This window comes from Sinohyriopsis cumingii, unplaced genomic scaffold, assembly GCF_028554795.1.
Source record: "Sinohyriopsis cumingii isolate HCF-2022 unplaced genomic scaffold, ASM2855479v2 utg000400l, whole genome shotgun sequence".
Classification (NCBI taxonomy): Eukaryota; Metazoa; Mollusca; class Bivalvia; order Unionida; family Unionidae; genus Sinohyriopsis; species Sinohyriopsis cumingii.
Genome location: NW_028315895.1, coordinates 994,926 through 1,010,000, shown reverse-complemented (window position 1 = coordinate 1,010,000; position 15,075 = coordinate 994,926). Strand labels below are relative to the sequence as shown.

The following is a 15,075-nucleotide window of genomic DNA, read 5'->3' as shown; positions in this document are numbered from 1 at the left end:
TAATAAACCACGATGAAAAGTATATACAGCAGAGTATTCTTGTGTACAAAAATGAAAAGCTACATTAAAGCTTTTTGGATATATTATGGCACAAGATTGCTATATTCTCCTCGTTTCCTGACTTATGATTTTAACAACATGTGATTAAAGTCCTGACATAGTACTTCAGTGTAAGTTATCCAAGAAGAAATATAGTAAATATGAAACACCATTTAATAGCAAGTGGGTCGTGAATGTATGAAAGTTGCAAAGTCATGAAACAAATTTCAACCATTTGTTTTTATTGTATACGTCCGCGGTAAGACAAATATTATGATGCAGTATGTTCGTCCTTTCGTCTGTCTGTCTGTTTCGAATTTAATTCCGCAGATTGACTCTTGTTCTCCACGAACTGCCGTTGCTCAACTACTTTGGTAGCGACATTTGGAAAAAGTAAGAAAGGTACTGATTTCAGGTTGAAAATATCAGCGATCATGGTTACAGCAGAAAATAAGTAAAACTTGTTTCACAAACACAATATCATACCTTTTATACCAGATGATGTGACTAAACCTTGTAAATGGCTCCAGGTTTAAGTAAGAAAAACACTGATTTTGGGTCAAACGAATATAGTGCAAGGTCACCATGACTCCAACAGGAATACGATTTCCACGTTATAGCGTCCGTTTTTGTATCGCATTCTTTGCTCAAACGCTGCAAAGCACTTATATTTGAGACAAGAAATGCATTGAAAAAGACCAAACTTAGTGGATGGATTGCTCTTGGAACACCAAATATGCCTGTACATTTTGGGATCATTGGATCAACGTTCAAGATCAAAGACACTGAAAGAAGTAAACGGTTTCTGCAATATAACTAGAGTTTTTCAAATTTTACCTTTATAACATTTTCTTGCATTTGAGAAAAGGAAAAATCTTATCGCTAAGATGGAGTGTTTCATATAGTATTGCTAGGCAACCGTCAACGAGCGACAGTAACATAGTACCCGAATTAAACAAGTACTACGCCTTTTAGTACCCCAATTTCCTACCAACAGTTCAGTTTACGGTGCCCATGTTAACTTAATAATGACAGGTTAGTGGCTTATTTTCCTTTTAAAAAATGTAGTACTTTCTTGACAATTTTATGTTAGAGGGTCACTAATATTCTGATTCGCGTGTTTAAAAAAAGACAGTTGGTTATTTAAAGAAATGAAAAATGTACTTGTAAGGAATGAGTACGATTGAACATTAATTGCTGATATATTTGTATCAATAGCTGGTCCGAGCTGTCCTACGCAACGGAATGACTTGACTCAGGACTAGAGCCAAACTAACAACTGGGGTCGAATTATTTTGGGCCAAGCTGTCCATCGTCGTAGATGTCCAGTTACCACTGCAGATCTACTAGCAAACACATATTCACACACAAGTTTGCTTAAGTGATTTTGATCGCTCTCAGTCAAATTCATATGTTATGCACGCAGAGACAACACGCGCGCACGCAGACATGCACACACAAATCTAATTAAATAACGGACAGTACATACATTCTATAAATTGAAGACATTTTTCGAATTAAGAAATAATCATTGTAAAAATTCTCATTATGTAGGACCGGGAACAATAGACATGACAGTAACTAACATTATATCGGACAAAAGGCCATCGGAATTTTATTCACGGTGTGTGTAAATACTAATGTGTTTTACAACATTTGCTAAACTATATATAATGTAATTGTACCTTAGAACAAAAGCTTATTATATAAGAAGACTAATACCATTTTGTGTCTATCTCTAAATCATTGTAGAATATGCATACAAATAATATGTATACATTGTTCCACTGAAAATGACAATGCCGTAAGAACAGTTGAGTAGTGACTAGAATTGCACAAATATATATATATATATATATATATATATATATATATATATATATATATATATATATATATATATATATATATATATATATATATGTTGTGTTTTAAAATATGAATGTGTTGCAAGAATAGCTAGTTTGCGTAAACGAAGGAAACAAACGCATTACAAAATAATTTTAAACAAATGTAAGGGCTTCTTTTGTGTTTTATGCAAATTACTCATAGACAGAGATACTATTCAAAATCAAAATTTATCCTTAAAATAAGAATTATCATTTTAAATTGTAACAGTTTGGGGTTTCGTTTGTAATAAACAGGACTGTAGTGTACATTGCCCATAATTTTATATCTTCATGGGATTTTGTTGTTGACTGTTCCTTTGTTTACCGACAGTAGAATAGATAGGGCATTAATGATATCCTTGTGAAATTTTTAGTAGTTACTGGATTTAGCATGCAAAGGTTATGATGGTGGTTTGTTAATGTTTAGAATCGGTCGCCAATGGCAGCAAAAAGGTTTGGAAAATTGATTTTTTTTTAATGAATGTATCACAACCGAGGGATTTTCATCTAAATGATGATGGACTGATTATTGTAACTCAGTTTTGTCAAACTAGCACAACATGAAAATATACCCCGCAATAAAAACAATAATGTAGAAAAATCATATTTGACATAACGTATGTTGTTCTTTCTTGCTTTCTCTATACCAGCAAGCTGAATTTAAAAAAAATAAAAGGTCAGATATAACTGTATTTTTGTTTTGTGAATACACCTTTTTAAACTTCTTGCTCTCATGCTTTTCAATAAAATCTTGGGGTGTATGAGATCAGTAATTCAATTCTTACGGATTTGATAACCGTTCAGACCAGCTCAAGGTCGACTTAACCTTGGTAAAGGCACTAAACACCCTTTTCCTGTGTGATATTACCAATAGGGTACTAAACGTTTTTAAAACCAATCAACAACTACCCAATACCCGAGAGAGCATGCGTGCTGGTGGGCGTAATGAATGTTGCTTTATATTGGCCCCTCTCAAGCTCCTAGCTTTATTAGCTAGTACCCTTCGAGGAGTCCCCCCATTGGGCCTACATTTATGAAAGATTGTATGTGTTAATAGTTCCTCCGATGGTATTTGGTGTGTTTTTCTCGCCAAAATATAATCTGGAGAAAAAATTGTTTAAATATGTTTTAGAATTGGAGTTTCTCTTATTTCCCCAAAAAATTTTTGACACATTAGCAGTTATGAAAATTCATGGTTTTAGGTCTCCCTTGTCCCAATCTGACCAGAATCAAATCTCCGCTGTTATACATGAATATCTGGCAGCAACCGATGAAGGGTCCCAGTACTGGTAACCTACGTTATTATCATAGGCTAATCGCTGTCAACCAATCAGATGAAGTCGTATATCTTCGCATTTGGTTACAGATCATTGTAGATGAAGAGCATGAACGTGTACCGAACGATTTGTTTCACTTTCAGATTTTTGAAAGCTTCATTTCCATTGGCTAATACAAAGGTCACCTGAACATGACCCTTATGTAAAATTGTGCGGGTTCTTCCTCCACCATTAATACTGGCCACCATGTATAGCCTATCGTGTGCTGAAAAATGGCGTTAAACGCAATAACAACAACAACAACAAATGTCACTGTTGAAGGCCTCAGGGAAGACTGGTCAGATGACCAAATGAGCTTCTTCTTTAGATAAAGTCATTATTATTATTGTTCTTATTGTAATATACATCATACCTTCTTGGTATAATATTAAAGAATACTAAGTATCAAAAAAAAAAAAAAAAAAAAAAAAAAAAAAAAAAAAAAAAGAACATGACCCTTATGTGGTCATCATGAGAACTTTACGTATTACAGCAGAGATCTGAATTTAATCAGATTGCCAATTTTCCTTACTCAGTTCGAAAGAGTTTAGATTATGGGTGGGGTCGTATCTAGGCACAGGTCATTGGCCGACGTTAATGTTGCTTAATATCTCTTGTATCAATTAGATGTGATTAGGAGCATTTTCTAGAAATTGTCCGTATTATTGGATGTGTGTGTGTGTGTGTGTGTGTGAGTCTGCGCGCGCGCTCGCAATTTCCTCACTTTTCTCCATGAACGTTTTTGAAACACTTGAAGAGAGTGAATTTATTACTAAAGATAGTATTCTGAGTTTTTCTTGAAATTCAATGAAGGACATTTCAGTCTACGATACACTTACCGGTTAAGAGTTGTCTCCCATGCTTGATTGGGCGGACCTTTGGAAACGTGGTAACAAAGTTAGACTTTTATCATTTCTGTACAGAAACTTTAAGTTAAGCTTTTATTTAAACTTCTGTAGGGAGTTGCTTTTGCTGAATAATATAGATTATTACGCTGAAATATTTGAAATATCAATGACAATGTTAGTAAAGGCAATTAATCAAAAATATCAATGACAATGTTAGTATAGGCAATTAATCAAAAATATCAATGACAATGTTAGTATAGGCAATTAATCAAAAATATCAATGACAATGTTAGTAAAGGCAATTAATCAAAAATATCAATGACAATGTTAGTAAAGGCAATTAATCAAAAATATCAATGACAATGTTAGTAAAGGCAATTAATCAAAAGTGGTTAAGTAACATAATCCACTCAAACAATTCCTGAATGTGGAAATTAAATATACTAACGTTCGATATGTTATCGTTTCAACGTAACTTATTTATTTTGCAGACCTTGATCATGCATGGACGTTCGACGATTTCATAGACACGTTTAAAGAGGATGCAGAAGTGATACAAAAGAATGGCACATACAATAAAAGTGAGGCGCCGTTGTTTCATAGATTAATTACAGGTACGAATATATTTACATTTACAAAGATGAAAGTGATTTATAATTGTAGCTCACTTTCTGATTGGTAGAACGTCACAATCGACATGAATCTGACTAACATTAAGATTTACTTATCAATGAATATCTGTCAGGCTTCGAGAAATGTTCATGTTCTGGTGACCTTTGGAACTTCCTGTCAATTTATTTTAGCAGCTTGTTAGACAAAGCTTTGCATTTTGTATTAGATTGAGCTTCCGTAGGAAACATGTATCAGTTTCAGCAGTGTAAAAAGCTGTAAGATGGTTGGTGAATCAAACGGTCAACAGAACGTGGTCATTCACTGGTCTCTGTAATATGTACCGTTTGACAAATGGCTCAAGAATCTAATGCACCTTTTGAATGTTTATCTGTCTATTTATATGCTTTTCCATACATATTTTCCGTATGTATGTATGTGTGTGTGTGTGTGTGTGTGTGTGTGTGTGTGTGTGTGTGTGTGTGTGTGTGTGTGTGTTTCCGTGTTCAATTTCTTTTTTGGCTATTTAGTATATATACTGCTAAGTGTTAAATGGGAGAGAGAGAGAGAGAGAGTCATGACGAATGCGTCCAGGTAATTCAGCGTAAACACACACACGCATACACACATACATAAAATAGCAAATTAAATTGAAATTATACACTTATTCTGCAGGAGAGGCATCTGTAAATACAGCGGCAATGAATGACTTGTGGTACAAACTTCCAGAAAATTCGGGTCTTAAGGAACCACGGTATACTAACGCCAACTACGTCCGTCACCTGATTCCTCAAGTCAGACTTATTTTCATTATGCGGGACCCAACGGAACGGTAATATTATAGGTTCTGACACATTCATAAGCGAAGAATTTCGTTTTCCTTTCATTTTCTTGCAAAAATTACACAGTGACTAGCCTGAACAATGAAGCACAGGTCATCCATGGGAAAAACTATTTTAGTGCTAATAAAATTGTACCTTAATGTGACGTTACGTCCAACTAAACCTTCATCGACGAAATAATCGACATATTTTAATCTCTTTCGCATGAGAAGCAATAAGAAAAAGATATATACTGGTTTAATCAAACGCTTAAGATGTTCTCTACCAGTCAAATATTCCTTTTGTTGTATAGAATTAGCACTGTTCTCGTTTTTGAAATTATAAAGCAAATAAAGTTGATTGTATGAAAATCATGTTGAAAATTTGATATGTAATCAGTATGCACGGACCGTTATGTTATTTCCCGAGGAAGAGCTATCATGAAAAAGGTTTTAATATTAAACTATGACTTCGTATTCCTTCCACTGTACCTGACAAATTTTGCTAGACGAAACTGCTTTGTCTCAGTTCATTCCATTCTTCTTCACTCAGTACTCCCGCCTCGCCAGTTTTCCTGGGAGGCAATAGTCCATGGAAGCCGGATTTTCAGTACATTTAACTGAAATCAACTTTGATTCTTAAAGCAGTTCTGGTTGGTTAATTACACGGTGATTTTGTAACGTAAAATATATATTGTGTCTGTTGTGATTGATAATGTGAAACAATATATACGGTTTGCCGTATGAAAATGCTCGCCGAGCACAAGTAAAAGACTTTGAACCCTTGAGCTGACATTTAACCCTCGTACTTACACAAAAGTGTGCTCACAGCACACCTTCCATGAGCTTATGGTCTATATTCGTTTTGCATATTCAAGTCAGCATCTAATAAAAAGAGCTACGTGTTTGCAACATCAGTAGAGACCTTTAGAGAAGAAATTCATGAGCGACGGACACTCCACGATTCCTAGTTTTATATTACCTACCTATTTGCTTGGATTATATCTTTAGAAGTGAAGCTAACAGCTTTAATTTTCTTGCTCCAGTCCACGATACCACCACCACCATCCCAGGCATCCACGTTCAGGGATGTACACTATGCTACATACGATCTTCTGCACGTCGAAAGAAGCGACTAATGGAGTATGAGTTGCAGTGGCTCAATGGTTAGCTTGCTGAGTCGCGATATAAAAGGCCGGTCTTTAAATCGTACAGTCCGGGGCTGATACCGTGGTGTCTCCTTTGGCAAGGAACTTACTTCTGTTGACTCTGTGCATAATCAGACCTACTTGTGTTGTTGTATCGTAAAACACCAAACCAAAATCCAAATCCATGATGCTAATTGTTTAGCAAGTGACCGAGACAGCCTTGTCTTAATAGCAGCGTCTTTTGCTGCCACCATTTAGTCTAAAGTCAACCACTGTATTTGCCCTTCATACTTACTCTTTTTGACATTATCTTTGTTTGCATCATGCTAAGTATTACCTAACTCAAGTCTTATTATTAGTATTATTATTATTATTATTATTATTAGTTGTATTTGTATTAGTATTATTATTAGTATTATTAGTATTATTATTATTAGAGTTATCATTATTATTATTATTATTATTATTATTATTATTATTATTATTATTATTATTATTATTATTATTTTCAGGTTATGGTCAGAATATGTTTATTCCGCCAGGGCAAACTGTTTTTCCGCCAGTCCTGAGGATTTTCACCAACTTGTACTTGAAAGCATATCGAGATTTCAAAATTGTCTTCAAAATTACTCTGAGAAAAGTTGTGTTTACAACTTTACGATTGATACATTCAAGGTGAGATATTTAAATATTGATTCCTGAACTTACTCAGCTTGAGATACCGGTAATTAAATCTTCATTTTTTTACGATCGATTTAAGCTTTGTATGCGTCATGTCTTCCAGATTTCTGTTTCAAACGCTTTGAAGAACTATTATTGTTAAGGAGAGATTATGTTGTAGTAGTAGAAGCTGTAGATATTAGTGATGGTGGTGGTTGCGTTGGAGTTAGTGGTGAGATTGGTAATAGTAAAAGTTGTTGCTCTTGTTATCGTTATTCTCGTTTTTTTCTGTGGTGTACATTGTTATTTCTCATGTCAGTGATGATATTGATGACGGTCGAAGAGGAGTTTAATTGAAAACTATATTTAGTGTCTTTTCTATCAATTTTCAATATTTTCGGAAGACAATCGATATATATATATATATATATATATATATATATATATATATATATATATATATATATATATATATATATATATATATATATATATATATATATATATATATATATATATATGTGTGTGTGTGTGTGTGTGTGTGTGTGTGTGTGTGTGTGTGTGTGCTGAACATGCTAGTGACACCACAATCTTTAAGGTACACTTTATCTATATATTGTTCTGTATATTCATTGTATATTTTACAACCTCTGTCGCAAAATCTCCATTATTAGGTACACAAATGGCACGTGATATGCCTAAGGTCAATATACATGGAAATAATCTTCCCTGTCAGATGTATTGTCCAACTTCTACCTCAAATGGTTACTTATGGAAAAACAATTTCACTTTCTATGTATTTTTCGCTATATAATTGATTTAGTTATTTTAATTAAGATATCATAGTTTGAAACCTGGCCACAAGTATTTTTGTTATTTGTTTTCAGGGCCGTTTACGAACTGGGCTGTATATAATGCACATCAAGGACTGGTTGAGAGTTTTCCCACGTGATCAAGTGTTATTCATAAGTACAGAGGAATATGAGAAAGACATCCCTTACACACTTAAACGAATATTTAAATTTCTAGATATAGGTAAGAGTATTATAACTAAATAAATCACGTGTAAATTGCAATAATTTTAGATATATTGGATGTTATTTCTATTGCAGCAGTAAAAATGTACAGACGTACACACAGACCAAGTTTATATAAATGTACGGTGAGAAAAGAAAGCACGAACATTTTTAGTTCTTTCAATCAAAACAAAGCTATATTATCCTCTCGATTTAATATTTAACCTTCTTTATTCATCCATTCTCTCAAGAAAAATCAGTGAAATTTAAAACAAAACAAAACATGGAATGACGATAGTACAAGTCACATGGGCCATGTATGCGCATTTACTCATTTTAAATTCAATATACATTGCTTTTTGCTGTTGTAAATTTAACACTACATTTTCTTTAACAAAAGTCTATTCAGTCCTGATTATTGAATGTTCTGCACCTTAACTGTCACCAAGAAACTTCCAGACGAAAATTATCTATCGCTTTGAACTTTTACAGTGGTGGCCATGTTCTAAACTTGGTTCAAAATAAGAGCGCGTCGAGTGGAATCGTCACAATCGAGGGTAGAAGAATTTGTTTATCAATATGCGTAGTTTCATTGTGACATCACAGGGCGTGAAATTCAGTCCGGATTGTAGTGGATCACACCTTTAGGTTCATTTCATCCAAAAATGTATACGTACTTTAACATTGATTTTGCCGTTTACACCTCTCATGGCGTCTAAATAATGACCTTCTAGAGGAATATGAATGTATACGAATCCAAATAAAGTGAATACTTGCCACTTAAAGGTATGTAGAATCAAATTCTGATAATGACACCCATTACTGAAATAGTCGGTACTGAATGCCTACATGGCCCGTTTGACTTGTACTATACGAATTGTTGTGCACATATTGATGTGGAAAATGCAATGATAATGATATCGGTCTGTACCTTTCTGGCCCCTGATTCAATCACCGCCTCCAACATTTAAAAACTAAGTAGACCCCCCGCCAAAAGGTTTTGGTTATTCCAGGTTCTCCAACACTTCAAAGAGTACATCAAGCTAACGCACTCTTGACGATTAAACAATCAGAACACTTCGTGGCTTTTCTTCAAAATTACATCTCGAAAATACTTCAGTGGATTGATAAGGCATATAAACAAGGAATGGATAGAAAATGGAGAAGCTAGGAAAAACAGAACCATGTCAATGCAACATATCTTTATGGAATTACTTGCGTAGATTCAGTGAATGTTTTCACTAGTGAGTCCATGCTTGAAAAAAGAAACTTGAAAATATTTCGGCCAAGAATAAGTCGTCTTTGAGCTGCCAATAATGAACGTTACATGTTAGTATGTGATGTGCGAATGACATCATTTGGTAAACAAGGTTCCTGTATTTGTAATGACGCTATTTCAGTATTTTCGAGTTTTTCACTCCTGGAGACCATTCCGAATTTGTCGCAGCAGTATTGCTGTTTTGGCCATATGTCTTATAAACCTAAGTCGAGCCTCTTCGCGTTTTAATGAAAAACTAGGTTGACTGGATCCTACCAATCTTCATTTATTGCAAACTGCAATCCACAATCCAAATTGAGGGAAAAAGAACTATTTGATGTATGGCGGTTTAGACGCTCTTCAGCGTGACGTCATAGTATGATGTCTGCCCATGCAGCATTGTAACAACATCAGCAAGTTCAGATTTCTTCATTTTGTTCTCCAATATGTTATACAAAATAGTCAAATTCTATACTAAAGCCATTGTAGAGAAAAATCGTAGTAAACGGAATCTAAATTTAATGTGAAAGGTGTCAAAGCTTACTGTTTACTCCAGGTGGCAAGACAATGTCACATTTGTAGCTTTGTTTAAAAGGTTCTGTCTTATCAAGAAAGGGGTGGGTAATCTTCTATAACGAGTATATCATATTTCCGAGGCAGGTTTTGTTGTCGGTGTTGCTTTTTTCCCCCTATATTTGATGGAAAGGCCTGTGATGTTCCGATCCAATGGTTAGCGTGAGTTGAGTTTTGAATTGGATTTATAGCACCCAAAATCTGCTACAGACGTTAATTTCCTATTCCAAGAATAATCAGTACAGTATTTTGATCGGGGAAATTGTATTGTCTCTTCAGTACGCATTAACATTGACTCTTTTTGTTCTGCTGATACAACATACTCGAGATATCTTTACGATAACCAAAAATATCTAGGCAAAACCACTAATAATAAACTAACATAATCTTTAGGTCAAGAAACTATATTTTTTATACTGGCTGTCTGTGAAAATAAAGTTCCAGAACTTTCATGCAAGATTGTTGGATAATGGAGCTAAAAGCAAAAACTTTACATCACCACTGTGGGGCGTACCGACGTAGGTCACTGTGAACTACTTTTGCTGACAGTGAGAAGTTCCACAGAAGATTAGTGCACCTAGCAAGTTTTATGACTACACACAACAGTATCAGAAACGTTGAACCGAATGCACAATCATTACAGTTGTTGCCAACATCAACAGCAATGACACCGTCGTTGGAAAAGTGATACTGATATTTTTGCAGACAATAACATGTACAGTTGACATGACAGGTGATAAACTATGTAGTGATTTGACAAGTTTCCAGAGAATATTGTCTCAATTTCTGTCTTTCAGGTCCACCGCCCGACGATATTTTCAGGCAAATGGTTCAGTGTGAGAGGCAAAATGTGCAGACGTTCAAAGGAACTATGTCTACAAAGACTAAACTATTGCTGGACAATTTTTATCAGCTATACAATTCTAGGCTATCTAAGCTACTTACTGAGTATAATTTCAGGTTTTCAAATACAAGAAAATAATTAAAATGCCGCAGACCGCACGTGCCAAGACTTGACTTCGTAACAAGGGAAACAGTTTAAATTCCTGATCCAGCAAGTGTTGGTTGGGAAATGGTGGCTATGGGGCCATACATTCAGCTTTGCTGGACTTGCTTAAAATCGGTTTCCAGGTTAGTTGTGACACAAACAAATCTTGGACTTTCACCATCCATGGTTAGGGTGGATGCGTTGCTGACTTGATTCAGTAGTGTTACGTGATTATAGCATGTTTAACATAATCCTGTTACGACAAGAAGTTGCCCTATATTCGAACGACGTGAATCTCATTCTGCGATTGAGATGAATAGAAAAACGTGCATAAATGCATGCATCCATTTGTATATACTTCTACATTCGTAAATATGTATACATCCATACATATATGTTTGGATGGACAAAAAGGTTTGTCTCTGACTGCCTTTATAGATTGGTGCCTATTTATGTCTGCGTTTTTGTGTATACGTTTTTTCATCAACGCATTAATGCATGTATATACAGATGTACCTACTTACATATGTATGCACATACACACAGATATATATATATATATATATATATATATATATATATATATATATATATATATATATATATATATATATATGTGTGTGTGTGTGTGTGTGTGTGTGAGAGAGAGAGAGAGTGAGATATGTGTACACACATATGTAATACATATGCAATACATGCACACTCACCCTTGTTTAAATTAGTATCATAATGCAACCATCCTTTGTAATTGTGTATTTTAATGTCTTTCCATCCATGTTCATTGGTTATTTTGTCTTGTGGTCTTGCGCATTTTATCTATGCTGTTTAAATGGGACCATGGGGATCCAATGCAACACGTTAGCTTAGCTAGTCTATTTGCTTGATATATCTAATAATTTATTTGTTTTCAAACGCACATCTTTTTTGTCTTCATCCTTACCATGGCAATAATAATTGCCTCTACTGCCATTGCTATCCAGGACACCTTTGAAGTGACAATTCGCGTTTTAAAGACTTTGTTGGCGCTGAGCATTAAGAGGTTAATGTTAGGACTGGTTGGCCTGCTGTCAGGATAATGTGACTGGGTGGGGCATGATGCTACATGTCAGTGGTATAATGCCCCAGTGCTAGACATCAGTATAAACTGTCATACTGCAGACAGCATAGCTATATGTCTAAAATTGTTAAAGATACATAACAAATCTTAATTACACACACACACACGCACACACACACACGTCACATTTTGACAGTGATTTCTGATAAGACCTTATTAACTGCGCTCACCTTAGGCACTTAGACAACTTACTATATTTTAGTTGAATCATATAGTAACTTTGATTATTATATGCTCATTTTTCCCCTGTTAACTTTACATTGTCAGAATTGTGCAGCATTGCCCGATATTGAATCCGCGCGACAAGACACATACAGCGTTCACGTGCATAAAGGAACTACTTTCTGTTGTAAACAAACAAAAGACACAGACGCCTACACGTTTGATTCGTACACAAATCATGTACAATCGCGTAAGAGGCTCTTTACGTTGTGGTTTCATTTGTTTCTGAATGAACTAAAACAGATATTTCGTGGACTGCCACATACTAGCTGCTTTGGCACATTCCGTGTTGATACAATGTTACGAATTTAGGCTAGCTACAGTATATAACAGACGCAAGATAAGGTCCTTACAAATAACATACAAGTGACAAGTCGCATACTCTCTTCTTTAGCTGGTGATAAGAATGGCAAAATAAAATATACTTACAGTTTTACATCCTGAATTTCCTCAATATGTATTTTCTTAATTCTGCAAATCCGATTTACATGAGCCATGTCATAGGTTTTCAATTTGGATTACACATTTTGAAATTGTGCTGTAATTTCGATGATAAATGCAACTGCATCCTCTTTACTGCACTCAAAATGAAATAAGCATTAAATTCCATAGCGTCTTTTTGATAATTGCAATTGAAAGACTTCATATTTTTTCCCACATTATCATTTCAAACATTCAATGACAGAAACAGAAACACATTTGCAGATGTAAACACGCTTCTCCCGCGCCGCTTCAATCCGACGTATTTCATGATTAATTTGCACAGCTGAATCCAGTATAAAATCACAAACTTTCGTCGAGTCGAAACAAAATACCAAAATATATTCATTCCAGATCAAATAGAAAAGTTGTTGGAATGCGCATTCATCCACAATATGACTGCAAATTTCAACTTGTTCATATTTTCCCATACAAATGCAGCAACCTATAATTATTATAAGCTCATTTTTCCCCGTTAACTTTACATTGTCAGAAGCGTACAGTATTACCCGATATTGAATCTGCGCGACAATGCACATATAGCCAAAAAAAAGTTTATCAATTATAGATATAAATGTATTTATGAAAAAGAAAGCAACAATTTTCTGCGGTAGGGTCAGTTTGTGTGCTATACGTGTTATGGACTTTCCCTTTATATATATATATATATATATATATATATATATATATATATATATATATATATATATATATATATATATATATATATATATATATATATATATATATATATATAACCTGTGTATGACACATCTGGTAATAATTGTTTTTAAAAAAATTAACATAACAGTTAAGACGGTATTCTGTGTTATGCATTTAGTAATTTTTCAGGATACGTTATTATTATTATTATTATTATTATTATTGCATTAATTTATAACAACTATTCATCTGTTAATATATATTTAATACATGTATGCCTTGTATGCTGTGATCATGACTGAACGCACAATAGAAAATTATTTCGCATTTGGAAGAGAATTTTATGAATTTTTTGTAAACTAATAAATATATATTTGTAATAAATATATTAGCATATTATTGGCCTTTCGTGTGCAAATATTCATTTAATTGCGGCTCATTCCCAAATTGCTTTTTTTATTCATATACATATGGAGCACAATCTTGTTCGGAACTAAAACAATTGCCTTGTAAATAGACTCTTATCTTGTTTTATTTTTCTTGTTAATTGCAAGAATTTATCTTCTCAGATTAAATAGAACCAAACTAATGCACGACATCCAAGCTAAACTAACAACTTGCTTACCTCCTACCGCAGAACAACTTGATAACTGCCTGCGTTCATTGCTTGAAAAACATGCCTCACCTACCAAGTGCAGAGTATCAATTCAAAAGTGTTCTCCATGGTATAGCAGTGTTAGGGACCAGCTTCACAGTGCTAAAAGAGACCGCCGTAAAGCTGAGAGGCTTTGACTTTCCACCAGACTCACTATTCATAAGCAAATCTATGAAGCCGCTTCGAGATTACTAACAAGCTAATGTCAAGGAACAAATCTATACCACTTCCAACTACCTTCTCTCCAGTCGACATTCCGGACATGTTTGCAAATTTCTTCCGTGACAAAGTACAAACCATTAGAGATAAGCTCGACACCACAATTACAGTTGACTCCTCGTCACCATACAGTTGGGATACAGAATTTGAGCGGCAACCATTAGCAGCATTTGAACCTGTCTCTATGGATTTTGTGCGTACAATCCTGATGAAGAGTGCACCAAAGTCATGTGAACTTGATCCAATTCCAACATCACTGCTGCTTGAGTCCTTAGATCCAGTATTGCCTTTACTAACTGATGTTATTAATACCTCTCTCTTACCCGGGGAATTCCGATCATTTTTCAAAACTGCCATTGTAGAGCCTCTGCTGAAGAAACCAACACTAGACCATAACGATTTAAACAACTACGGCCCAGTTTCTAATCTCCCATTCATATCAAACATCTTAGAAAAGGTTGTTCTATCCCAGCTTGTATCTCATCTGAATTCAAACAGTCTTCTTTGCAATGTACAATCTGCATGTCGCCCTTGCCACAGTACTCAAACTACTCT

General features: G+C 34.6%; 1 protein-coding gene across 1 annotated transcript in view; it reads left to right on the top strand.

The window, feature by feature from the left end:
• The window catches only part of LOC149774190 (carbohydrate sulfotransferase 15-like), a 70,183-nt gene extending 55,359 nt beyond the window's left edge, over positions 1-14,824 (top strand). Inside the window, exons 3-7 of the mRNA XM_089945707.1 lie at positions 4,584-4,706; positions 5,377-5,533; positions 7,182-7,344; positions 8,217-8,364; positions 10,974-14,824. Of these exons, the coding sequence (XP_089801833.1) occupies positions 4,584-4,706; positions 5,377-5,533; positions 7,182-7,344; positions 8,217-8,364; positions 10,974-11,158 (776 nt within the window). The 3' untranslated portion in view covers positions 11,159-14,824. The remainder of the gene's footprint in view (positions 1-4,583; positions 4,707-5,376; positions 5,534-7,181; positions 7,345-8,216; positions 8,365-10,973) is intronic.
• The last annotated feature ends 251 nt before the right edge of the window (positions 14,825-15,075 follow it).